The sequence below is a fragment of the Coffea arabica genome, chromosome 11c (genome assembly GCF_036785885.1).
Source record: "Coffea arabica cultivar ET-39 chromosome 11c, Coffea Arabica ET-39 HiFi, whole genome shotgun sequence".
Classification (NCBI taxonomy): Eukaryota; Viridiplantae; Streptophyta; class Magnoliopsida; order Gentianales; family Rubiaceae; genus Coffea; species Coffea arabica.
The window spans coordinates 41,668,206-41,695,399 of NC_092330.1; the positions used below are offsets into that span (position 1 = coordinate 41,668,206).

Sequence of the window (27,194 nt, forward strand, 5' to 3'; positions counted from 1 at the left end):
TATTTTCTTTTGTTGTGCTTCATAGGTTGAACTCTCTCAATCGAATATGATTTGGCTTAGCCACCACAGTATACTTGTCAACAGAGATTGCTGAATTAGTGCGCCGGAGCATCGAAATCAATCCCATCTTTTGACGTAGATTAAAGAAATTAGTACAAAAAATGTGTGGTCTCCAATCCATGGCATAGATCCTAAAACAAATGATTACAGATTTTGCTACATGCGGAAATGTTGTATCCGCATGAGCCCGTGGCTTGTATTCCAACTCAATCATTGCCATGAATTACAATTTCAGGTAATTGGCCGTGATTTTCAAAATCAATTTTATTCAATCTAATGCCACACAGCACTTTCTCCGGCAGCTCTTCAGGTTTTTGTGCCTGCAGCAGCACATAGAAATGTAGGCAAGGAGGAAATGCAGCACATAGAAATGTAGGTAAGGATAACAAATATACCTGGATGGTTAACCCCAGATCAAGAATCCCATATTTCAACCTTTCACGAAATGCATCAAGTCCTTTCCTCGATATGTAGCTGAATCTGTGTACATCGAGGTCAATCTCAAAATAGCTGGCTCCCTGCCGGCGCAAATTTCGCCTCAGTGTCAGGCCAGAAGTAAAAGCAAGATACCTTACTTGGACTCGAGCCGAATAACGGAACAGGTTGAAACAGAGATAAAATTCCCAGTACAAAAGAAGTAAGGGGAATGAGGTCTGAGGAGATATCCACATTGTCCTCATATTAAAAAGCAATAAAGGGACATATTCACAGCTATGAATGCATTCAAGATTAAGTCATCTGGGGAAGTTTTTTCGTGGACGACCAGACCAGCACATTCCTATTGAATTGAACTGCATATATTGGAGCTTTTTGTTGACAGAAAACATAATAAGGCTTTGTCATAAACCCATAACCTCGTTGTTTTTTGGTTTTGGTTTCTCAAGACGGATGTCAGAAGGAATACAAAAGTTATTAGCACCTACAACCAGAACAGAAAATCTGTAACGAGCATGAATACCTTGTAGAAAGCATGTTGAGGACGTGAAAGCACGGGCTTTTCGTTATAAGCATGTAAAAGCTTTTTTTCTGCAGGATTCAGCCTCAGATCTTCAGGATTAACCACACCAACCAAGATTTTTAGTCTTTCTCTAAAAGGAATGATGGATTCTTTTCCAAAACCTTTCACAGTTTCCATATCATCGGCCACGAATCTCTGCATCAGAAAAAAAATGCTGAGCTTTAGTAAGAAAATATCAGACAACAACAAACGAGAGTAATGAAAATTTTAATGTGTCATTGGATTTCAAGAACTTTCTCCTCAGGTTAAGACTTTGCAAATTCATGATCTTCAATGCAGCCAAACAACTAGGTGACAAGCGTAGCCAAAACTAGAATGTGTTTGAGATTAAGTCTCTAAAAACTTTTTTAGCACATTTGATGCAGAGGTGAAAGATGAACCTCATGTACTACTGTGCATCATCTAAGCTGGCAACTTTCTGTGCTTGAACAGAGGGAAACTGCTAACGGAGAGAGAGAGAAGTAGGAGAGGTGGAGGAAGTAGGGGTGTGCAAAATCGAAAAATTTCGATTTATCGACCAAAATCGGTAATTCGAAATTCGGCACCGAAATCGAAATTTTTTATTTCGAATTATGCGAATTTGGTTCGAATTCGGTAATAGAGTTTTTTAAATCGGAAATCGAAATCGGAATTTCCGATATCAATTTCGTTTTATAATATATATATATATTAATATTTATTTATTTATATATATAATAATATTTTTTATTTCAGTTTCGTTTTATAATATGTATATTAATGTATAATAATATTTTTTATAATATATTTATATAAAATAATAATTTTTATAATATACGCAATATAAAATTTATATTATATAACAATACATCTAACAAAAAAGGGAAAAAAAAAAGCGAAAAAAAGATTTCCGAAAATTTGGAATTTACCGAATTCCGAATTGAATTCGGAATCGAAATCGAAATCGGAACTGGTGAATTCGAAATTGAAATCGGTCGGTAATTTCTATGCCAAAATTCCAAAAAATTTCGAATTCAAACTTCCGAATTACCAAATTCAAATTAGATGCACACCCTAGGAGGAAGTGAAACTACTGGACTTGAAGTGCCCTGGCTTTTCCTATGCCTTTACATACTTGAGAAACACAGATAGCCTTGTGGGATAACACAATTGCTCAAAAACAGATACCTACTTGTCTGCCTGAATCGTTACTTATATGCAATGTTTGCCCGGGATGATAAACAGACTTTCTTATGCTGGTATGAATTTTGGGTACTCTATGTTTCCACTGAATCAAGTTAGACTTTATACAATCTTTTAGTTTTCTGTGTTTACTAAATTAGGAGAATCATCCCATTTCTATGTTTACTAAACTAGGAGAATCATTCCCATTCCTGCAGTTGGCTATGTTGCGTCGTTATCCACTTGTATTCTGCAATTACTACTTCCTGTGCTTGTTTGCCGGAGTTTCTCTAACAATTCAAGGAGGCAGTATTTTTGACATAATCATCCCCCAATAAACAAAAAAGAAAGAATGGTGCAGCTTGTGCTAAGGAGATGGTGAGCTCCTGAAGTGATTTAGGCATACCTTAATCGATTCTCGGAACTCCACAGAAGTCTCTTTTTCAAAATTTTCTGATATTCTGAAATACAATACAAGGCTCAGTCCGTCCCCATCACTTTCACCAAGGAACATGGAAGCAGGATATGCTGGCAGCTGGCAAACCACAAGAAAGAAAAAACTTGAATGACATGCCAAATTCTAAGGAAATTTCAGAAAAAACAGTTAAAAGTTGACTACAGTCCTCCAAAAGGTTCCAAAGTTTTTGATATATTTACAGTGTGGAATCAGTTACCAAAAAGACTAATTGAAATCATATACTTCTATGAGTGAACAGAGGAATCAAACAACATCTATATTGACGTAATAGATACTGCAATATATAGGAGGTACTCGTTGAACTGCAAAAGAATAAACTAATTTCTGCAAATCCCACAAACAGTGAGGATAAAAGGAAAAAGCAGACACCTGAACATTTACAATAAGCAATGATGGCACTTCATGGTGAGCTTTTACAGGGGGAAGTTCAAGGTATTGAGCAATATGGTGTACTTTCCGAGGGCAGGCAAATAAGTCCACACCAAAAGGAACATAAGGGCTGTAATTAGGAGCAGGGTGCTTCTTTTTATCTCTGCAGAGAAAGATCATAAATTCTAGTAAGCAATCAATACAGACCAGACTCAGCTCATGTAAATGGTTTATAGAATGAAGCAAAACCTCAAAAACATGCCTGAAATAGTTCTCTCCCCTAAGCTTAAAGACTGAAGGTGAAAGAGGATGCCAGCATCCATGAGCTAGATTCTCGCCCATTGAACGTGGAATGGTAAGTCCTGCTTTGCGATGATACAAATATCTCTTAGATGGACCTGTCGGTGTACTGATATTTCAGTAAGAAGACGGTAAAAAATAAAAATTACAACATCATATTCTTCCACCAGTATAATAGAATGTGCTTAAAGATGAGGACATATTAATCCTTGGTACTAACCATGTAGCTATAATGGCAATGCACATTGTTACATTTACCATCTATCAGTTATCAGCAAGCTCCAATAATGTGCTACTATCAATATATACACATTTATGTTTTTGTGGATATCTGTATGCATTCTGCACAAACTCTTGTATGTATATGCCTACGAGCGCATGAAGTATACTCAGAGGGTGACTCTTTTATCTCAACAGACAATTAGTAACTGGCAAGATTGTAATAGGGTGCATTAAGCAAAACGTGGGAAAGTTGTTCATAACTCGACTACTAGTTTAGGCAAATGCATCATAAACTTTTTGCAAAATATGCAGTAAAAGTGCAGCCATCAGTTTAAAAAAGCTAACCATATGTGATCTCTGTATAACAGTACTACAATCATCACTTACAATATTCATTCGTCTCATCTTCATCCTGCTGTGTCCTTTTAATGGCGACTTTTGTGGCTGTTGACCTTCTTCTTTTTGAAGTTGATAATGAATTTAACGAACAATGGTCAAGCAACTGAGGCAAATGGGACTTTGGATGATTCTCCACATTTTTCTCCTCGTATTGCCAGGGATCTGCTTTGGCACCCTTGAATCTCCAAGATGGAGCATTTGGGATTTTCTTCTTCTCAGTAGATATTCCATCCGCAATGGTCAAGCTTGGAAAGTCATAGCATCCTTTTGAATGGGAGATTCCATTTTCGTCCTCATTTTCAACCTTGCTAGAAAACTTTTCAGTTTTACCACAATCTATAGTCTGGAAATTTTTGTCACTTCTGTGCTCACTGCCAAACCAAGAATTGTTTTCATGCTGTGCCATTTGATTCATGTGTATGTCTTCAGTCGCATTGCTCAATGAAGGGAAAAAATCTGATAGAAAAAAATTTGGACAGGATAAGCAACTTGAGTTCACTACTAGTGAAGGTGCAGATGAACAGAAAAAAATTGATCACCTCCATGAACGCTACTGAAGTCTTCATCTGAATCCGAATCAAGGGCACTAACAGAGTCGAACCAAGCCTCCTCTTGGAACACTCCTGATAATTAAAGACCGCAACACCTTTATCAGAAGCTTGAAATAGACTTGTTGGATTACTGAGTCGTAGCATTATGATAGCTCATAACAACTAATGACAAATAATAGGCATCGCAGTAAGTTGAGATGTGAATTATAAGAGATTGTGTGACATACGTTGAAATACTATTAACAATTAATATGTTGGAAAGGATAGTAGAGAAACTAGAAAATGAGAGATAAACAGAGGAAATCATGCACATGTCAGTACGTACATGAACTTTTGTGCTATCAAAACTTCTTTGTGCGTTTAGGGGGTCTACTGTGATAAAATACAGCCTCAAGGGGTCATGCAACATTGCCTAGTACTTGAGTGTCTAGTCATCAGGGAATTTAGTGGCTTCACAAAACCTCAAGTGAGAGAAACATTTTCACGTACTATTTGAGGACCAAAATTGTTTCAGTGAGCTGAGAGAACATCCTATTCATCAAGCTGATTTGTTCACTTTCGACTCTCATTCTTGAAGAGAGAATAATTTACCATTTTTAATTACTTGATTGTGGTCCCATTGTGGCTGGGTGCTATGTAGCGTCAGATTAGGTAACTCGGACCGTCTGCAGCTGGTGCTTGCATGTGTCTCATTGTTCCCTGAAACAGATCCTGGCAGAGAAGGATTTCTGCCAAATTCTGCACCCGTGAACTGTTCTATAGGAGCAACAGAAACAGAAGAGGCAATCTTTCTCCGGAATTTCCTAGGCTTGCGGAAGTACTTAGCACTTGATTTAAATCTTTTTTTGGGCATTGAGATGCATCCTCCCATGGTGCCAATTGATTCAAGAGAGATGGTAAGAAAAAATGCTTTCTCATAGCATATGCCAGTTGGACAAAGTGATCTCTGCAACGAGCCTCATAGAAAATCCGAGGAAGGAGAATGACACAAATTCCTGCAACTACAAGAGAAGTGTTGGGATGTAAATTCAAGCACTACCGAGTGTATCTTTCTGAATCAAATACTAAGTTCAACATGAATTGGTACATAAAGCAGTAAAAATGAGATCTTAGGTTGATAAAAGTAGCTGTGAGTTCTACTTCCTGCTAAAGTGGTTTAACACATCCTTCAGTTTGGTTACAGTCTCTGCGAATCACAACTAATTATCAACTTTCCTATCCCAGAACCAACATTTCCAAAATTGAACATCTATGTTTCCCATTGGTGTAAACTGCGCTACTTATCATTCACTACTCAATGAAGGACGAGATTTCAAACTTCTTTGCAGTAAGACTTTTGGGTGGTGCGATTGCCAGGGATGTGAACACAACAGCAAAAACTATGAGCCATGACAATGCTTTTAATAAATAATTCACCGACTTAATCGTAAATAGTGCTCTGCACTCAATAAGCTATTAACACATCCAGTGGGAGAGGGGCAATGAATTTGGATTTGAGTTCTCGGTTACATATGCTTGAAACCTGGAACTATAAATTCCAGGATAAATATTGATATTACCTTAATTAGAGAGAGAGAGAGAGAGAGAAGCTGCCATCATATGTATTGTTCGGCTGCCCACATTAAGAAGAGATGCAGAAGAGAGACGTGCCAACGAATCCTCTTAAGATGGCTTAGATGAAACTGCACAGAATTCTTGAAACCTGCATATGATCTGAAAGGACTCAAGACCTCAGCAACTGAAAAGAAGCTACACTAAAGTCAGCATAAAAATTTGGTTATAATCAAAGAACTTGTGTGAAAGCAAATTGCAGGAGGAGCAACCTGCAGATTATTTCATACCTTGCTACCCCATTTTGACCAAAGACGCAAAACTACCACTCGGCAGAGACCAGACAAGTGAAAAAGTGCAGAATATTATTTGCACAAGAAAATATTACCCTGTATATCACTGACAACATGCAAACTTTGATCCACTCCACAAAAAACTGAAGGAAGAAATATCTGGAATGAAAAAATTCTTAGAAAAGAGTTGAGAGCCTTCCCAGGAAGAGTACGATAAAGTCAAGATGACGATCAGAAATTGGTCGAAAGTCATTCTGATAAGCTTAGCTATTAAGTATTATACAAATGAGCAGCGATGAGTCCTAATCAAAGACTCAAAGCCAAAAGAATGAGGTAAAAATACTTCACCACCAGACGACAGCGTGTAAAAATGATAAAGAGTCAATCTTTGAAAGATTCCACCTCTTAATTGAGGATACAAATAAGTTTATGCATGTGACAGCTTACTGAAATGCCAAGAAACTGAGCCCAAGCAAAGTTTTCCTTTCCCCATTTCTTAAGGACAGCAGAGAGAAAAGACTCCCAGCAACTAAGCAGAACAGAACTCAACAATATGGAATTAAAATTTGTTATAATCACTTCAAAAGCTCAGATTTCCACTTCATAAACAAAAGCAATAAAGTGCAACATAAGAGGCACTAAAACTCTTTAGCAAAGTTCTGTCAAACACAAGAGGAGACCAACCCCAAAAGCACATTGAATCCAATTATGGCACTTGCCTTCTGCAGCATTAAATGTATGGAAGACCATACATTTATCACCGAAAGCACCCAAAAAGAGAAAAAAAAAACTGAAAACGAAAAGAAATCTTCAGGGACTAGTTACCTGTGAATTTATTAGGGGCCTGAGAGGGAGAAATGAAGGGATGACTTCCAACTCTCAAGTCTCAGTTTCTTGATTACAATCTGCAAAAACTGCAATTTATGAATTGGTGCACCGGTGAAGTAGCAGCAGCACTAGCACTACACTATTATCAATCATGGCCCACGTTGGTTGAATTGGAACTAAACTCCAATCAAAGCGAGTGGAAATGACTTTTAATTAAATTATTATACTACTAGTACGTCAAGAAGCCTTTGACGCTGTCTGCTGCACTGCATGTATCGGTAACAATATGAAAAAAAAAAAAATCAAAAGACCCTCGTGGCGTCCTTTACGCCCGGGCATTTTGCTGGCAGCATTGACGTTATTATTAATGTGACAGTAGCCGCTGGTTAGGAACTATGAATTGTGAGTTTTTCTCATCATTTAGGGGAATGCCGGCTTGGTCTACGTTGCACGTATTGCATATTTAATGCAGAAGAAAGGAAATAGACAGCGACCCGGCCAACGACATGGCAAGAAACTTAATACGGCAAACAGAGAAACGCACACCATTTTCCAGCTTACAACTAATCCATTATTGACAGACAACCGTGAAACAGATCAAGCAGGATTAGGATTTTTTTTTGTCTTCTTTCTTTCTTTCTTTGTATTTGTTTATTCCTACTACCGTATAATCCTACCGTTATTTGGATTTTGGAGTGCTGCTTTCGTTATTAATAGTAATTGAGCGTCTTGCATATATCATATCACACTATTCTTGACTCGTTAATAAAGTGAAATTATATCAAAATGCCGTGGAATGGTTCTATATGTTATTTTAATAGCCAATTTTGATGGTACTAGCACATTATTTACTAGTATTGAATTAGAAATGCTAACGAAAAGAAGAAAAGGGGTTGCCACTTCAGGGCTTGAATGACAGACATGGGTGTTCGTTTCTGGTTTCTGTCCCTTCTGTCTTAGGATAAGGTGATTCCACTTTGCTGATTGAGTTTGAAGGTCACTCATGTTGGCCAAATAAAACAAGAAAAGGGAAAGAACAATCCCATCCCGCATCACTTTTTCGCTCATTCATTAATTAAAAGACATCCTATTCCTCTGAATATTCATCATTGAGATGGCAAAAAGGGTTGGACTACTTTGATGATTGGACTACTTTGATGAATGGATGTCCTGTACAGTTCTGATGATGTGTTGGATGCCTGATTAATGAGCGTTTGTGTATGCTGATCAAGTTATGCAATTAAGATATGATAAATTGCTTCACCTAATTATAGATTCTTGCACCGTGAATAAAAATTCAACCTGACATCTTTTTAACCCTTTATTTTTGTGATTGTGATATGAAGAGTTCAACCAACTCCATTCAATTAAAATCGTGTGTCACGCAAAATTATGATGTGCATCGCACTCTCTCCGTCTCTGTTCCTATTTCTTCCACTTTCATGGAACCATGATCCTTGTCTCCCTCTTGTACTTGCTTTTCCTTCTCAATCCGGACATCGTAATGATTTGTGAAATAGGCCAGAGACCAGAAAGCAAGTGAAGATTCTTAATTAGGTAAAAGAAACGTAGTAGAAGGAAGCAAATTTATCCTTATTTAGCTGGCATAATCCGGTACTCAACAAGATAATGCTAATCCACTTGCTTCTATGGCAGGAGGGGTCCAGAACCAATTAAGATGTGACGTCCTCTCAACTCAAGTTTGTTAACCTGGCCATCGTATAATCCTCCCCTTGTATAATGACGTTGATTGGAGACTTCAAGAAGCATCTCCTCCCATGAAAGCTACGCTTTCAGGAAAATATAATTTAGGGTTCTGTTAGCCAGAAAATTCTTAATCTAGGATTAAGTAATACTAGTATCTGGCTAAGCAAAATTGGAGTCTTGAATCAGTTTCTTGCATCCAGAAGCAAAAGATTGCCAGCTTGCTTCCCTTGATGAACTGAATGTTCAAAAACTAACCCAAATGCCATTTTAAGAAACTAGATAATATATATATATATATATATATATACATCAGCAGCAGATTTCACTCTGAAGCATTAACAGCAGCAGATTCCAAATTTTGCATAGTTATCATTCATCCAACGTTGACAATGTATACACTGTCAGTGTAGGAAAGATTAATCCTAAATAAATCATGAGTAAAGAATGGAATTCCACCAACATCTAAGTATAGGCTTCCATGTTTTATTCATAAGCAACATTATTATTATTATTATTGTTTTATTACCAACTTTATCCTATGTCATATGTGAGATTAGCAGTTCTTGCCCACCAACGAAGAACAATGATTGGAAGGGTTGGCTTTGTGATAAGCATTGTATAATTGTTTATTGGAACTGGCCTAGTCCGTGTTGTAGTGGTTGCGCCGGAGGCGGACCTAGGTTTAGGTCAAGGATCACATTATTATGATCTTCTCCATATACCTACCAATTGAAGAAAAAAATTGTTGGCTTTAAACTAGCCTTCGTTCAAGTGAGTTGAAAAATGCATAAGAACTTGCATAAAGAACGCTGCAGGTATATCAACAAGTTTCATACCTAAAACTTGTAAGGTAGCATTATTATTATTCAAACAACGACCATTGAATGTTTTCTTTTTAATTTTTTTTGAGTAAATCTTATATACACTGACAATACACTATCATCAAAAATTGAATTTCATTGTCGCTCATCCAAATTCAAATTCAAGTGTCAATTTCAACTTTTGCATAGTTGTCACTCGGAAAGATTAATCCTTCTCTTTTAGTCTAAATTTGGGTGTTCAGTTTACAGTTTACACTTGGTTGTTTGAATTTAAAAGCACGATTGGACAGTAGTTTGAACTTTAAGTAACTGAGAGAATTTTTTATTTTTTTTGGTCAATGTGGTATGAACCAAAAACATCATTAAGTCTTAGCTCTGTACCAAATTTTTGAAAAAGGAAATGCTTTAGTCGTTGAAGCAGAGCCTACTTGAAGTTGAAACTTGAAACCAAACATCATTTTGTTTCCTGTTCATCGGTTAAAATTGCAATGTTCAATCTTCATACCACTGTTACTATTTATTTTTGCCTAATTATCCAGAAGAAATTGCTATGGCCTAAATGCATCTTGTAAGAGAAGAAATCCTGTTTCATAAACAAAGGCAGTAAAGTACAGATTTAAGAATTAATATATGTTTTCCCCTAACCACCTTAATTTCATGGTTTTCATCTCATCTACCACCACATTTGATAATCTCATAGAAGTACTTAATGAGTACCTTTTTTTTATTCCCACTTTCTGGGTCTTGTTCGTTATACCAAATAAGGTTTAATATGTTTGTAGTCTTGTAGTATTTTGCTACAAGAACTTTGAGGTAATTAAGAAAATATTTGAAGATCACCGTTAGGCCTTTGGCCTGATGGTCACCGCAACTCTTGCCTCCCATCAATTTGCCACTATATGTGGCAGTCTTAATTGGTCTTCTTCGATGGAGTCTGTACTCACATCGAGTCCCCCTCCCCTAGATTAGCCTAAATTAGGTTATAGAAATCCTATTGTTACGACAAAAAAAAAAAAAAGAGAGGAAACATTTGAAGATCAAACTACAATTATGCGGCTGGAGCACGAAAAGCAGTTTCTCCATTAGTGGAACAAAAAAATTGCAGGGACATGCGAAAACTAGGACAAATGCTTGAGGCTAAAGATCCTAGTAAATCCAATGGTACTTCCAATGGGCAATGATTTTAATGGAGCTCATTTAGCAAAAGCTGCAAGAATCACACGCCCCATTAAGGCATATTATGGATTTTATTGAAGTAAAGGGATTAAATCCCGAATACAACAAATCAGCTAGATGGATCCTTCTTCTTTTTTTCCTTGTAAATCTAGTTACACCAACCAGGGAACTGTAGATTTGTGGTCATGCAGGCTGCTGCTAGCTGATGATGCTATCCCACCTGAAACGTTCCCTCAGTTCATAATTTGGCCCCGCAGCTTACCAAACACAAAAATGTTTCGGTATTTGCCTGCGTTTCTTGAGTTTTTCAGGTACAAGAAGTTGGGAGCCATTTTATTCTGAAAAACACTACACCGGATTAGCGGCTATTTGCCTACCGCATTACACTCTGTAATGCGTAATGTGCAGGAGACCGACAAGGGCCAGTTTGGATCTTGATTGATAAAGGCAAACAAAAAAAGCATAGAATGAAGTGAGAAACATTATTATATTTAGAACTTTTAGGAGTAATATCATTGTAAAGATCATTAATGTCTAAATTAAGCACAAGTAATCATTTATTTGACTTCTCGTAAATTTTTTTTTTTTTTTTCTCAAATAAACTAGTAGTAAAATGTTGTGAAATTTAAGAGCTTTGACCTCCCAAGGAGCCCAAGCCGTAATACAAGGCTTGATGGCCGGTTGTTCAAGGCCTGCACTAACACCAAGGTCAAAGTAAACCACAGCAAGCCCGATGAGAAGCATTGGATTACCACGTGCTTCATTTAAAGCTACAAAAATTTGTATGTTGAGAGAGTAATTTCCCCCCCCCCCCCCTTTTTTTTTGGCATAGATGGCAGCTCGTAGGGCACCCTCTAAAATCTTTCTTATTAAAGCCTTGCTTGTTTAGGCAAGTCTCTAATCAAACCTTATCGAGTTACTTTACAGGTTTCATTCTTATTACTAAACTCATTTTTTTTTGTGTTCTAATTAACCATTCGATACTTCCTGTTCGCTATTTAAATTAGTTAAATTGTTCGTGAAACTAAGATATACGCATCTTCGTCTAGATAGTTCAAATACCTGAAAACTAAATTTTGTTAAATTAGGAAAATTTGATACGTCTAAGATAGAAAACATAGGTTAAAGCCATGGTTCATTAATCCTATTACATGGAACTTAGGGACAAAAAAAAAACTATTAAGCTTCGGATTGAGAATCAAGAACCAAACATCGGGTTTTCTAAATCATTAGCAAGCGAACCCCCGATAGGCAGCCATCAACTATTTCCACAAAATCGACCCAGAAAGGGTGGTCCACACGCAAAACTCCTTGTGGTTTTTACGGACAAATGTCTCGTATCTAGTCCACAACAATCGGGCCAAATGACAAGGAGCCAGGAACATTTTTACACTAGCCCTTGGGTTTTTTGTGCTTTTGTCTCTTGGTGGCATTGGGTTTGGGTGTTCTGTTGGGCTTGTGTGCACTCTGGCCAACCACATAATATTGTGCTTGAAGGTGCAGCAATAAGATAACTAGTTGAAAGTTGAAATTCTGTACCAAGAAAAGGAGATTTTAGTACAAGAATTGCATTTGTTTGGATTGCTGTTTATTTGCCAAAATATATTTGTTTGCATCATCATTACAATTTTCAACACACCTTTTTATCTTTCCAATTACCTTTTTATCTCACGTACATCACATCACAAAAAGTGCTACAGTAAAAATATCTCTAAAAATTCTGTACCAAGAAAAGGAGATTTTAGTACAAGAATTGCATTTGTTTGGATTGCTGTTTATTTGCCAAAATATATTTGTTTGCATCATCATTACAATTTCCAACACACCTTTTTATCTTTCCAATTACCTTTTTATCTCACGTACATCACATCACAAAAAGTGCTACAGTAAAAATATCTCTAATAATTCACAATCCAAACAAAGGATAGAGGTCGAGAGGCAGGGGGAAAAAATGGAGTTCACGCTCAATCATAGTAAGGCATCAGCGAATTTCTGGTCACAGATGAAAAGATTAAAGTTTGTGGTGGAGTGGAGGACATAGTTGCAAGGGGTATAATTAAATGTCTCACATGTTTGTATGAAATTGTATAATGAAAGACACCAACCCCTTACCTTCTTTATTTTTTTTTCTTTTTTTTCGGAAACGATAAACCTATTCTATCCTACACTAAGGGGGAGGGGACGGACCTAAAGAGATCCAAGGATAATCCGAAGGGGATTTAACTACCACCGGACTAGACAGGTATACAGCACATCCACTTGAATTTTTTATAAACAAACCACTTAGACGTGGTATTTTTTGGTGGGAGGCTAGGTAGTGGCCACCAGCCCAAAGACCAGTGGTTTCTTTATTTTACCCATCATTTAAAGTCTTGGGAGCCATTCAAAGACCCTGGACCTTTAATTCAATGCATTGGACGGACCCACACCTCACTGTTACTGTTTGGATGGAGACCCAACTTGGAAGACAAAAAAAGATGTCTACTTTTTACATTTTGATTTGCTCCATTACTAACAAAAGGTTTCTTAGTTCAAGTGGGCCAACAAACTCTTTACATGTTGACCAAATGTCTGGTTCGGTGGTGGTTCTGTCTCCATCGGTCCTCCATAGATCTAATTGAATCTTCCCTGTAGATAGAATAGGAGTAAAAATAGGGTTGACGATTGACAAAAAAAAAAAAAAAAGGTTCTTTCCATTTTATGTTTTAACATTGCTTGTATTTTAGTGCAATACACAATTAGGCATGTTTAGTTCTGCTCAATGCTCAACAAGAATAGCAGGAATTGATCGTGCCTGCTCAAGTATTCTTCCCTTTCTTTCTTTCTTTTTTTTTTTCTGTCGACAAAATAGATTTTATATTACAACTATTCTTATTTTATATTAGTGGGAGGAGGACCTAAAGAAAGAAGTCGATGAGAACCTGTACAATGAACTACCACCGATCCAGACGAAAGCTTATGCACAAGCTTTCTTTAAATTTTTTTTGTGGCCAATTATTCTAGGAGTCCATGTATGACGAAAATGTATACATCGATCCATGTGCAACCAGAGTGGCAACCGTTTGATTAGTACTGGTGCTAATTATGGTTAATGACATAAAAGTACAGTACATAGAACCCCACAGGTATCTGATCTCAGTTAGGCTGCCATGCTCATGTTCTATTGCAGATATTGCTACTGAATAGTGATACCACCCCAAGCAAATTTTGCTTTAATGGATGACTGCTGATCAACATTCAATTCAAGTAGCGGTGGCTGCTGGGTACGATTGTCGTCGAGAATGGTAAGGTTGTGTTTGGATTGCATTTTTCGTCATTTTTCATAGAAAAATTACTATAGCGATTTGATATATGTGAGGGAAAAAGGTGATAGGGAAATGTGACCACGGAAAACGATAATATTTTCCGACAGAAACAAGCAATCCAAGCAGAGCCTAAAATTTTCTTTGGCGGCTATTTTTTGTTCTAACAATAATATATCCTTAGCCATTCCTTAAGCTTTCTATAAGGTTTTTAGAATTAAAATTGGTATAAAAAAAATAAATCTTATATACACTAACGGGGTATACATTACACATATGCAAAATTTGAGTTTTAAATTCAAATTCGAATTATGTGTTATGCATTTAATGGTGAAAATATATACACTAACTATCAGTGTATAAAAAATTAATAAAAAAAAAACTTCATCTAAGACTGCTTTAAAGTCTCAGTCCCTTATCTTTAACTCAAACTACCAAAAAAAAATAAAATTTATCTTGAAAACGAGACATCAACCTAAGACGTGCCTAAAAAATTAGAAAGTTGTGGACATGATGCGGTCCCATTTCCATTGCTACTGTACCTTGAATGAAAGGAAAAGCTGTCTTTAGCTTATAGACAATGCCAATTAATTTAGAGGCTAGCGAGCTCCTGTCATCCTCAACCTGACACTCCCAACAAAAAAAAAAAAGAAAATTTTTTATTATTTTACGTATATCAAATTATTATAATAATATATATTTTTTTTTGACAAAATGCAGCAAGCTAAAATTTTAGCCCACATGAATGGCTGCTAGGCGCTGGCACCGAGCGGCTAGGGGCGGTGTATGATCGACGGCTGTGGCTGTGAGATTTTGTCACGGGTTTCACCGGTCACGTGCCGCCCCCTTGTACGCATGCACACGACCAAAAAAAACCAAAAAGCAAGAAAAAGAGTGATTCAAAAGGTGTCACGGGTCAGATGTAGGAGTAGTATATATTTTTTTTTATATTCCAACAATTTCCAGCCAGGCAATGTTAATAATTTTCTTCAAGATTGCTTGAATTTGAAGGTTTGCTGAGATCATTTCAGATAATACTCCCCCCGGTGCGTTACCTGTTGTATATGGTCAAAGAGGAGGAGAGTATCGTCTGCTAGCTGCTTTATCTTTGGTTTTACTTCTCATACAAGTTATTCCATCATGATTTTGACCTATGGCTAGCCAATAACGATCTGAGTTTGCTTTTTCGCTCTTTTGGATTTGCTAATTTTCCTTGTTAATTGTTTTTGAGTTGGTTGATATCTTTGCCACTTCGCCAATATGCATGCAGTCCACCCCTTTTTTTTTTTTTTTTTTTCCCTTTCTTTTTGCTAACTTGTGTGTTAACTTCTTGAATATACACGGAATTAAAGACAAAAAGCATAGTTGATGCACAAAAGGAAAATTATATCTAGGCAAAAGAATAAGAAGAAGTAATATCAGATGAGGTGATGAGCTCTAATAACGTCAATTCAAAATTGACACTTCTAAACGAAACCTGTAATGAAAGATTTCAGGTTACAGGATTTTGGCCCCGTTTGACAAGTGAGTTTTTTAACTGTTTGTCTAAAATTTTACTGTAATTTACTATAGAAGTTTTAAAAAAAAATTTTGAAGTGCATTTTTTTTTTGAATATTTTGAAGTGTATAGTTTAAAAAATTTAAGAAATTTTTTGAGATTACTGTAACTAAAGTTTTTAAAAAAACTTGTAGCAAACAAACTTGACAAAAAACTAATCTACCAAACAAGACCTTTATTTGCTTGCATGAATCATGATCATTACATTTTCAATCGTTTTTTTATCTTACATAAATCACGTCAAAAAAATCGTTACAATATTTTAAAAAAAATATTCAAATAGTATGCTGTCCAAACACACTCATATGAAATAGGGATGGGTAAAATGTCGCATGGACTTGGTTTTATTATGAAATAGGGGTTGAGTAAAATGACGTTAATAGTTGGGTGTTAGTCAAAGGTGGCAGGGTTGGTGTTGGATAATGCTACGCGGACTTTTTCAGTGATAATTCAGTGCGACTTCTATATTTATATCAAGTGTCATATTTATTTAATTTGTCACGTGTTATTTATTTAAATTTTTTCTATCATTACGTGATAAATAATAATACAGAGGATTTAAATTGGGATAATGCAGACACGTATGCACGCAAACTAACAATAATATGATCGGGGCATTGTAGACGTGTAGTATCAATCAGGTACGCGGGTCCATGCAGCATCACATTATGGAAAAAAGGGGGGCTTTGCTGGAAAATAAATTGCAAGAAGAAAAGGTCAAGAGAAAGATGTGACAGACCCCTCAGTTCATCGTTTCTCATGTCAGCATTATTCATACGAAATTTGGAGCACTATATTGCATAATTGATCACTCAAAAACAAAAAGAGACAAATTTTCTTTAATTAGACATGCAAGACTAGTTTTTCCATATATATGGAGGTTTCAAGGCATGTTTGAATTACTATTTTTTAGAAATTTTGATAGAAAAATATACATAACGATCGAAAAAAATATTCACAAAAAACGTAAAAATTTTACTTTACGTGCACAAACAGATGAATATTTTGTTCGTACATAAATCTTTAATTGTTTTTTAATCAGACAAAAAAAAAGAAGTTAGTATCTACGTGCATGGACATGCAGTGCTGCCCTGCAGGAGACGAGTGGGGTTGCAGGCCTCCCCGTGAAACGTCATCCATTGCATGTAATGGCCACCTTACACGTAGTCTGCTGCCAAAACTGCACGTATGCTGGAGTTTTTCTCTTTTTATTATCAAAACATTTTTTTTTCAAAAAAAAAAAAAAATTTGGATGCTCAAATTTTCATTTAGACCCATGCAAGTTTCCCTTGGTTTCTGGGGTTGTAAAACATTTTACTCGAACCCCAAAAAGCAGTTGGGATCTTCTATGTCACTATTCAGTATCAAATTCAGTGCCAATCTCATTTATCATATGATGATAGAAGAAATTTAAATAACTAGCACATGACAAATGAAATAAACATAATACTCCCTCCGTCCCACTTTGATAGTCCTGTATTCCTTTTTCATCTGTCCCAAATTGTAGTCCACTTTCCAATTGAAAAATGTAGTTGTATTTTAATTTTTCTAAAATACCCTTATTCAATGTAAGTAGTTGTTACTATAAACTTATCCCATTTAATGAGAGTTGATTCTTTTTTACCATCAATTCAAGCTCCCATAAAGTTGTATCATATTTAATGTGAGGGTATTTTAGGAAAATAGCAATCTAAATTTACTTTTCCAACAAAGTTAACTACTTTTTCTTAAACTGTGTGAAAAAAGAAACAGGACTATCAAAGTGGAACGGAGGGAGTATTTGACATAAATATAGAAATGACACTGAAAAAGTGGCACTGACGATCCCGCGTGCCCAAAAAGTACCATTCTTATGGCTAAGATTTAGACGGGAGAAGCCATGCATCAAAACTTAAAAATCTAGACGTAGAATTGCAAGAGTAAATAAAAGAATGTTTATGGAACTCATAAAGTCGGCAAGAAGGTGTAGTGTGTGAGTGAAGAAACGGTTAAAAATCTGCATAATAGTGGCACTGGAATTTATATGATTTGTTGATTCATCTCTTTAGCCACGACAAATTTGAGTGGGTTATTATTGATTCCTACAATTTTTATGATTCAAAGAGTTAAAGATAGTGAGTGAGTGAGTGCTATAGCAAAGAAGTAGAATACCCAATTAGGTACTGATTATGTCGGGACAGATAAATTAGAGAAAGGGCCTCTTAATGTAATTACAACGTTGCATTATTGTCTCTCCGCATTTGAAGTCTGAAACCATCACCTTCACCTTAGAAAATCATCTAATAAAACAAACAGCTTTTCACTGGTGAGGTCCTGAAATATTCTTCCTACTGAACCCGTAAATGGTTCAGGTAAAGCTTCAAGTTTCAACCACTGCAGATAAGACCTGGTATAGATTTGTGACTTTTGGGTTCCTTTTATTCATTATTAAATAACCTCACTTTGCACTTTTTACACAATTATTGTGGTTGAATACCAATCTTGTCTTGTGATAAACTTTCGAGTCAAGGGCCAAAAAAGGAGCACAAAAAAAAAAAAAAAAGAAAAAGGACCAAGAAGAAAGAAAATTGGACCCATGAATGATCTAATTGACAAATTTTAATTAATTGATAATTGAGCAGCTCATGAAAGCAATTAAAAATTTGCATGCATATTTTGCTAGATTTTTTAGGGACTAGTTATAAATGCTTAAAAACACAAGTTGCTAAAAGAATCTCCCCATCCACAAGATAACAATGGAAAAATATATATATATATGTATATATGTACATTAACATGCAGTTGAACAGTAATCTTCACAATCCTAAAACCAATTAGTAAAGGAACAAGAAACCAAAAAAAATAAATTTTTTTTTTGGATGTGCATAGACTTGCAAGTCTGCTGTCTTAAAGGGCAAAAAAAAAAAAAAAAACAGCAAGCCCGATGCAGCTGACAAGAATGTGCCAAAATGCTTAAAGTCCAGAAAACGGTGGTGGATTGAAAATTCCCAGACGAGAGGCCTCCATTCAAGGCCCTGGACTCGACAGAACTGTGATCAACACATCCCTTCTCCTTTCCTTCTCTTTTATCAACGTTGTGTCGTTCTCCATGTTTTCCATTGTTTAATGAGGTTGAGCTACCCTGCTGCCAGATTCATAACTGTTTTTGCTGTGGTAGGGTCCTCTTTTTTTTTTTCATTACCCATTAGTTTTACTCTTCCCGTTTTTCTTTCTCATTTTTTCTTGCTGTGCAGATGTATTATAGTTGAAGCTACCAATTTTGATTCCGCCATTTCAAGGGTACGAAAAAGAAGCACGACTTTTGATGCAAATACTTCAATTTAGTATGGAGTTTATAGCCCATCTAAGGCCATATTGACAATGCAAGATCACACAAGTATGAAATATATATTGACAATGCCCGATATAATCCTTGTTATTGATTACAATTACACTTTTTTAATTCTTTTTTCTCTCGGAAACTTTGGCTTGTAATCAAATACAAAAACTAAGACAACAGAGAATTATTAGTTCTCTAATGTTCAGCTCTTGAGGTTGGACATATCATCAGATCAGTAAAGTAAATCTACTTCTCCTGCGTGACCCGAACTGTTTCTGGTGCATCTTTTGCTATGCACCAGCCATAATGGATAGGAAAATTTATACAAGGAAGGAGGAGGATAAGTAGAAAATTTGCACTCTCTTGAAAGGCGATTTGCCCTGTCTAGTTTTGGGACAAGGCACCCTAATAGTTAGTGAAAGATTCTACAGCATGCATGTTTTGGGCACTACATCCAAATCTCACCCTCTGCTCAAGGCATCTCACCCACTCCCTTTTGATTTGTTTTCAAGGAAAGAGGACTAAGATTCAATTTTCATTACTTTTATTTAGTACGTAGACAGGGGACCTAATGCTTCCAAATCTTCTTCAGCTGGTTCAGATAAAAAAAAGAAGAAGAGAGAATCAAAAGATTGTTTAGTAAATACAAAGAGCTGAAAAAGCAAAAATGGCAAGTTACGTTCTCTCAAGTTGTCCCATCCTCTACTGCAAATTCTCTGTTGTAAATTTGAGACAGTGATGAGTTTATTTGAAGTGCAAATCTTTGTTGAAAGAATTGATTTCTTGATTTTAGCTTATGATGCATGACCAAAGTATTCATTCATAGAAGCTCGAATATTACATCTTAAAATGATAATTTAACCATCAAACATTTCCATTGCCTTTCCTTTGGCTTCCTACCTACTATTCTCCCTCTTAAAGAAATACACATAAAAATTTACGTTACTACTTAATTATAAAGTTTACACTTAAAGAAATGTTTTAGAATAACATTAAAAAATATTCTCTTTCGTTTAAATATAAAAATGTTCTCTTTCGTTCATTTGCGAGAGATCTAACTACTCATTAGTCAACTTCAAGCCTACAGTGAAAACGAAGAACCAAAGGCAGTGAAAAGTTTACTGTGACCAAGAAAACCCCACAAACTGAAGCCTCGAAAGCCCACTACAGCATTTACAGTCTCTTGTTAGCTGCAGCAAATCCAGACTGCAGGAATCCACCAGAAATAAACTTGGGAGGGAGTGAAGGGGATGTGCAAAGAAAAGGGGCGATAGAGGAAAAAGGCAAAGAAGGTACCAAAGACTTTAAATGGGGGGTAGTTAGAGATTACATTTGGTTACTAGATTACAAAAGGGGCAGCCCACAGCCCCATCACTGCAGACCGTGAGACAACTGGTTGTAGACTTGTAGAAGTATAAAGCTCTGTAACCTGTGATTTTTTGCCCCTCATCCAATCCAAAAAAGGGTAACGCTTGAAACAAGGAAAAAGTGAAAGTGTTGAGTAGAGTGAGTTGGTTGCAAGGTGTGATTATAGCATTGAAAAGCAAATGCCAGTCCAAGAAACATCACTCATCAATTCACTCCCCTTCACCCATCTTCTTCTCTCTCCTCTCCTCCTCCTCCTCTTCCGCCTCAACTTGCATTTCCATGGCATATTAGTACCTTGAAAAAAAAAATGATTTTCGAGTGAAAACCATTAGATACTTCAAGAATAAAAAAAAGATAAGATTAAAAGAAAGAAAAAACTTACCATTTTTATCTCAAAGGTCTTGGCTTTTCTATACACCTTCAAAGATAACAATGTGGTGGTGGAAATGGGGGGTTAATGGTTATCATTGAGTGAACCAGACAAAGCTTCCTTGCTATCTATCCATCACTCCATCACTCCATTCCCCACAACCCACTATCAGTAGGCATTTTCGTCCCCTTTTGAGCTCTTTTGTTTTCTTTATGTCATTGCCCCCGCCCCCTTTGGCCCTTTATTTGATTGATTTTCACTCTTCTGATTAAAACCAACATGCAAGATTGGTGCTTCTTTTCTTGTCTAGTGCTTGTACAGTGAACTGGTTCTTGATCTCAATCTTTCCCTGAAAATGTGGGGGGACTGAAAAGAGAAAAGAAGGCTGAAGAAGAGAAATTTCAGGGTGGAAAAAAGTGCATTTTTTTAGCAACCCTCTTTTGCTTTGTACCATTTTCTTCAAGCCTTTTTCTTGGTTGCTATAGCAAGTCCAAAACAATGAGGAAGCATGGTTGGCAACTTCCTTACCATCCTCTGCAGGTCTCTTCTCCTTTTCTCACCTACATTGCTTTCACTCTTTCTTGCTTGCTCTAGATTTCTTGTTTCAGATTTTTTTTTAATGTGTGATTTTGGGAGTTTTCTTTTTGAAGTTTTAATTTTTTTTTTGTACATTTCTAGGTTGTAGCCGTTGCTGTATTTCTGGCATTGGGTTTTGCTTTCTATGTGTTCTTTGCGCCTTTCGTGGGGAGGAAGCTGTATCAGTACATAGTGATGGGGCTCTATACTCCTCTTGTGAGTACTCTTCTGGTGTGCCTTTTCTGATTTTCCACACACTGCGTTTCCATGATGGCCTCTAATAACTGAGATCTGTAAATTGACTGCTAAGTGGTTCCAGATTGCACTTTATTCTACTCCTTTGATCTTTTCTCTTCTTTCTGTTTGCTTATAAAACCATGCCTTATTTCTTTATTTATTTATTTTTTTGTGGTGATTCAATATTTGGGCAGAGAAGGGAGGAGTTGTTGAATTAATTCAGAATTGTTCCGTAAGATCATTTATCACACCAGTTTTGTGTTGCATTTCTTGGGGACCACAAATTTTAGTCGAAATTTGGATGTCACTCTTAACTAGCTTCTCTTTCTTGTATTTTAGAGTGAAGTGTAATTTTAGTCCTGATGAGTTAAGATAAGCCTGCAATGGTGTACATACTTCTTTGCGGATAACTTTATTTGTTTCTCGGAGGGTATGTTAAAAATTTCTTCTGGGGTGTGGAAAGGGGGCAGAGGCAGAGCAAGCTTGTTGTGTTAACGTATTATGCTGTTGTCTTTCCCCTCATGTTCCCGGAGCAGGAGTTGAATTTATTGACCAAACTAAAGTATACCCTTTCAGTTAAAGTTGGGGTTTTAAATTTTACGTAAACGTTCCTGAAGGGCATGGCTACGATTTGTCAAGGCTAGCCAATGGTGGCTCTCACGAGCCAAGGGCATAATCCTTCAATATTGGTCATCTGGGTTGCTTTGAATTTTTTGCCATCCTGCAAGTTTGTTTTCTAGGTTAGTATTATGATCTTTGAAGGTCATGAGAATGCAGTTATGCTTCCACTTATACCTCAAATCTTCTTTAAGCATGTCTCTCTGCATTGTATAGTTTCATTAGTAGTTTAGAATTGCCACTTGGGGTTCCAGATTTGAGTGTTGGTACAATTGATGACAATTAACTCTTCAAGCTTAAGGTGTTTTCCGTGAAAATTTGTATATAGTATGAAGGAAAATCATTTGATATCAGATGTCAGATATTGGGATAGGATTATGTCTAGATTGGGTCGTAATAAAAAGACTGAGTATTAATATTCTGACCATGTGTTTAACATCTGAATTGAGCTTTTTATGACCAATATCTTGGATCAGAATACATTTACTTGACATTAAGATTTGCGATATACGACTACCTTCAGTTATTTTTTTAAAAAATAAAAAAAAAGTCCTTCAGAAATTCTGATTCTCTTCAAGGGGGGATCTTGCTTTAGATAGAGTGAAGCCTTGAACTCTTCCAGGTCTGCAATTTTAGATCCACTTAACAGGACTATTTTCCTATGATACTTCTAGTATTAGACATGCTTCACTCTTAACTTGTCTTGAACACTAAAATTTATTTAATATTGTTTTCAGGCATCCATAAATCTGCCACACGTTCTAAACATTTTTTGGAGTCTGTGCTGTTGTCAAAATGGAAATTGACAGATTTTTTCCATACAGATTGTTTCTGCCTTCAGCCTATATATTTGGTGCGCTGCGGCTGATCCTGCGGACCCAGGTGTCTTTAAGTCCAAAAAGTACCTTAAGATTCAAGAAAAGCCTCTCCAACAGAAGCAATCTAAACTTGGTGGAGATTCAACTTCATCAATACAAGATGCAAAAGCTGCAACAACTGGAGATAAAACTTTTGATGAAGCTAATAAAGAAGTTGAAGCAAAAGCAGAGCATGCTGCCCAAATGGAGAAGAATGCATCACCTAACCAGAGAGGACATTTGATGGCCCTGTTGACCTTTTTACCTTGTGCCTTCCTGTGTAAATGCTCAAGTTCACATGAAGAATCTTCTGAGCATCAAACAAGTGAAGATGGCATGTTCTACTGTAGTTTGTGTGAAGTAGAGGTGTGTACTGATTAGATTGTTCTGCTTCTTGAGTCTTCCAGTCATTTTTCTGTATCAATAGTGGTTCTTTCTGGTCTAAATAGCTTCTTCAATTTCCCTCGCCTAGCATTCGAAACCTACAAGGATATGAGGGATCTTGCTTTGTGTTTAAAGTTGGCTTTCTTTCTGCCCTTTGATTGGGCTTTGGGAGATATCAAATGACTTCATCAACCCTTTTGTGGTGATTCTGGTAGAACTATGAACTACACTAAACTTATTTCCATCTTTCAGGTTTTTAAATATAGCAAGCATTGCAGAGTTTGTGACAAATGTGTTGATCGTTTTGATCATCATTGCAGGGTAATCTGTGACATCGAGCATAAATATCTTTACCGTTTCTGTTAAAAAAGAAAACCTCTGATTCATTTTGTTCTTTGGTTTTGCAGTGGCTAAACAATTGTATAGGTAAAAGGAATTATCGGAAGTTCTTTATCCTCATGGTCTCTGCCCTTCTCCTGGTATGTTTATTGTACAGATTTTTTATTTCTACATTCCCAATAGATCTGCAGGTGCCCAAATTATTTATCCATGTCACTTAGTGTTTCTGTACAAGCTTCAAGGTTTCATACATATTCATTTAGTGCATCTCTTAAATCATCCAAAAAACTAATTATCTTTCTGTAGTTTGCTTTCGATAAGTGGTTCATTCTCCTAGCATTAAATGCTTCAATGGTGAAAGGCCTTTAATCTCCTAGATTTACAGATATGTTTCAATATTTTAAGCTGCTTCTTCCTGTGTGACACTTATCATTTCTAGAATACATTTTCTATCCTCCTGCGTCTAAATAAATATGAATCTCAAACTTAACACCTACAGCAACACGCTAATAGGGTCTGAACGTCACGATAAAAGCATTAGCATTTATTTTCCTGTTACTTTTCATTGTATTGACTATTGCCAGGTCTATACCATGTTTGTGGACCTCAGCTTATACTTCAATGGTCAACCGGGATCCTTGTACTTATTTGCTGTTTCCTCGAGCGGAAGAGATTCTCGGTGGACATCACAACCAAGCTAGGAAGCAGCTTCACTGTAGTTCCTTTCATTATAGTCGTGGTGAGTGTTTAATTATTTCACTATTTAATTTTGGCTGCATTTGTTCAGATGGAAAGACCACCAAGCAAGCTAATTCACCCTTACTATTTATTTTTTAAAACTAAGATAACGAATAACAATATTTTCCTTGTTACAGGCAGTGTGTACCATACTGGCCATGATTGCAACCTTGCCATTGGCTCAACTTTTCTTCTTTCATATTCTTCTTATAAAGAAGGCAAGCGTTCTGTTCTCTGCTGCAGAAAGTACATCTGCAATTTGTGCTTGTTTTTTGGTTTCCATCAACATGAGTTTTCTTGATCTTTTTGAACCTTGAATGATATATTGATTTGTTCTTTCCAGCTGCTAAATCAGAAGAAGGAAAACAGAAGTATGAAATTTTAATGTAAATTTGCTTACCTAATATTTTATACTTCATTGTCAGGGAATCAGCACCTATGATTACATTATAGCTTTGAGGGAGCAAGAGCAACAGGGCATTGGGGGCCAGCAAAGTCCGCAAATGTCACCTGTTAGTTCCCTCACTGGATTAAGTAGTGCAAGCTCCTTTAATAATTTCCACCGAGCAGCCTGGTGCACACCGCCACGCCTCTTTGTTGAAGATCAGGTGCAATTATCTGCATATTCTTGCTCCAAGGAATAGTCCAACATAATGTACAGTACTTAGTCATATACCTGTGTAAGTTTGGCTAGTCAAAGGGCTTTCATGTTTTACTCAAGCGACTGTTTCTAGCATTTCTGATATGAGAATGTTTGAATAAGTTCCATGGGAAATTAGAACTTTCTGTCTTTTTTTCCCCTCTATCTTCTCTATTTGATGATAAGTAGGTCTTAGTTTCCCCTTTCTAATATCCTGATATCTTACAGCTTCTTTGTTTTGTACATTTTTGCTAGAGTATAACTGCAATCAAGAGAGTATTGATTTGAGAATTGATTCATTATCACTGTAACCACAAGAGTAATGATTTGAGGATTGCATGTTAAAAAACCGGATTTTCTTTTAATTATCAGCAAAGGAAAAATTGAATGTTCGAGTGAAAAATGAGAAAAGGGTTTAATTCCCTTTAGCAATGATGTTGAGGATTTTACAAGGCAGGAGGTATTAGTAGTCATGAGAGCGCTACTACCGAAGGCTTTTTAAGCGTCCAGTTTGATGGCCATTTCCTCTATTTTTTACAAACAGTAACAAGTCAGTTATAATTCTAATGCTGATTCTATCGTAACTCCCGGTTCTTGCAGTTTGATGTAGTTCCTCCGGAGACTGGATCTGTAAGTTCACTTGGGAAAAAGTCCGTTGTGGAGGAGCCAATAAAGAAAAAGAACCCAGTGCCTGTAAAGATCAGTCCATGGACTTTAGCTCGGCTGAATGCAGAGGAGGTGTCAAAGGCTGCTGCAGAAGCTAGAAAGAAGTCAAAGATTCTGCAGCCTGTAACGAGACATGAAGCACAATATACTCCTGAAACGGACAGTAGTTTTGGCAGCAGTGGGCGTCGAATGGTTTCAAGGCCAGATAATAGCAGAAAACGACCCAGTAAGCGAGTCCGCCTTCCTGCAGATTTGCCCGTTGAACCTCTGACAAGAAATTCGAGTGAAGCTGCTGGAATTAGTATGCCGCACATGATTACTGATATCTCTACCAGTTTGGCACCTCTTCACCTTGAAGCCCCAAGTGCTTTCCGTACAGGTCGAACTATCTCCACCTCAGCTGGAATCGTTGCTTCTTCTCCTGAAAGTAGTTTAGACTCCCCTGATATCCATCCATTTGGGGCATCCTTGGGTACTGAAGAAGCAAGGCGACTTGTTGGTCTGTCAGCTGCTAGCATGAATGTTCAGAAGGATATCCCTCTGTCAAGGTCTACAAGTGATGGATATGATGCATCAGGTGGGGAAGATAGTGACCGAGTTCCTCATAGAATTGGACAAAGGCCATCCAACTGGAGTAGCCTTCTTTTTGGCACTGACCCTGATGACAGGGTCACTAGATTGAACTTTTCGTCTTCATCTAGGTCTGATGTTAGAAAGTAGAAACCAAGTAAATTGTAGCCTTAACATTTTTTCATTTGTTAGCCAAGGTTTATCACCTGGTCGCCACCTCTGAGTCGGCCAGATCTCATGGCTTCTTTGGACGAAAGTTTCTTTTGGGGAGACTGGTATGCACTGTAAAGATTTAACGACACAAGTGACATTTCACCCTGCAATTACCGTTCCTGAAGCATCATCAGTCGTTGACTATTCGCTAGGTTTGAAAGGTGTTCCAAATTTTCTGAAAGAAGGCCGTGCCATCAATGCTAGGATACCTTCCTTGTAGTGCAGATTATGCTGATATGTGCTTGGTCGTTCATTTTGCCCATCTGTTCTTCCCATTCCATGGTAGCAGGTCATCTGTAAAGAACGACGTTAAAGATGCTATCAGAATCAAATGCTTATTTTTTGGCGCCTCAGACGTAATATGGTCTTTTGGCAAGGTATCAGCTATCATTTGATGTCTCTAGATGTGTTTAGGCTTTTGACAAGGTATCAGCCAACTTTTGCTGCCCCCACGCATTCTTGCTTTGTGTTGCCGAGTCATTTAAGGACAACTCTGTCATCTGAAATCCCAAACACAAGACCTCCC

General features: G+C 36.9%; 2 protein-coding genes across 15 annotated transcripts; one reads left to right on the forward strand and one right to left on the reverse strand.

Annotated features, from left to right (window-relative positions):
* Window positions 1–111: 111 nt before the first annotated feature.
* LOC113716514 (uncharacterized) lies at window positions 112–7,444 on the reverse strand. 12 transcript variants are annotated; one of them, XR_011822911.1, is made up of 11 exons: window positions 7,207–7,440; window positions 6,097–6,250; window positions 5,129–5,538; window positions 4,526–4,609; window positions 3,975–4,442; window positions 3,328–3,463; window positions 3,066–3,228; window positions 2,625–2,753; window positions 1,019–1,213; window positions 456–540; window positions 112–380 (listed from the first exon to the last, which is right to left on the reverse strand). XR_011822911.1 is itself a non-coding variant. In XM_027240891.2 (11 exons), the coding sequence occupies exons 3-11, from the start codon at window positions 5,406–5,408 to the stop codon at window positions 267–269; spliced, it is 1,692 nt and encodes a 563-aa protein (XP_027096692.1). In that variant the 5' UTR covers window positions 5,409–5,538; window positions 6,097–6,239; window positions 7,207–7,429; the 3' UTR covers window positions 112–266. The 12 variants fall into 12 exon arrangements, 11 of the variants coding, with proteins under 11 accessions (XP_027096692.1, XP_071926396.1, XP_027096688.1 ...); XM_027240891.2 differs by having other exon boundaries at window positions 456–578; window positions 6,097–6,239; window positions 7,207–7,429; XM_072070295.1 differs by having other exon boundaries at window positions 456–578; window positions 5,129–5,532; window positions 7,207–7,429.
* Window positions 7,445–18,677: 11,233 nt separating this feature from the next.
* LOC113717371 (probable protein S-acyltransferase 22) lies at window positions 18,678–27,021 on the forward strand. 3 transcript variants are annotated; one of them, XM_072071276.1, is made up of 11 exons: window positions 18,678–18,926; window positions 19,007–19,149; window positions 20,162–21,370; window positions 21,509–21,622; window positions 23,086–23,484; window positions 23,755–23,823; window positions 23,910–23,981; window positions 24,452–24,580; window positions 24,717–24,797; window positions 25,005–25,187; window positions 25,820–27,021. In XM_072071276.1, the coding sequence occupies exons 3-11, from the start codon at window positions 21,329–21,331 to the stop codon at window positions 26,603–26,605; spliced, it is 1,875 nt and encodes a 624-aa protein (XP_071927377.1). In that variant the 5' UTR covers window positions 18,678–18,926; window positions 19,007–19,149; window positions 20,162–21,328; the 3' UTR covers window positions 26,606–27,021. The 3 variants fall into 3 exon arrangements, with proteins under 3 accessions (XP_071927377.1, XP_027097990.2, XP_071927378.1); XM_027242189.2 differs by having other exon boundaries at window positions 19,007–19,052; window positions 20,180–21,370; XM_072071277.1 differs by having other exon boundaries at window positions 19,007–19,052; window positions 21,141–21,370.
* The last annotated feature ends 173 nt before the right edge of the window (window positions 27,022–27,194 follow it).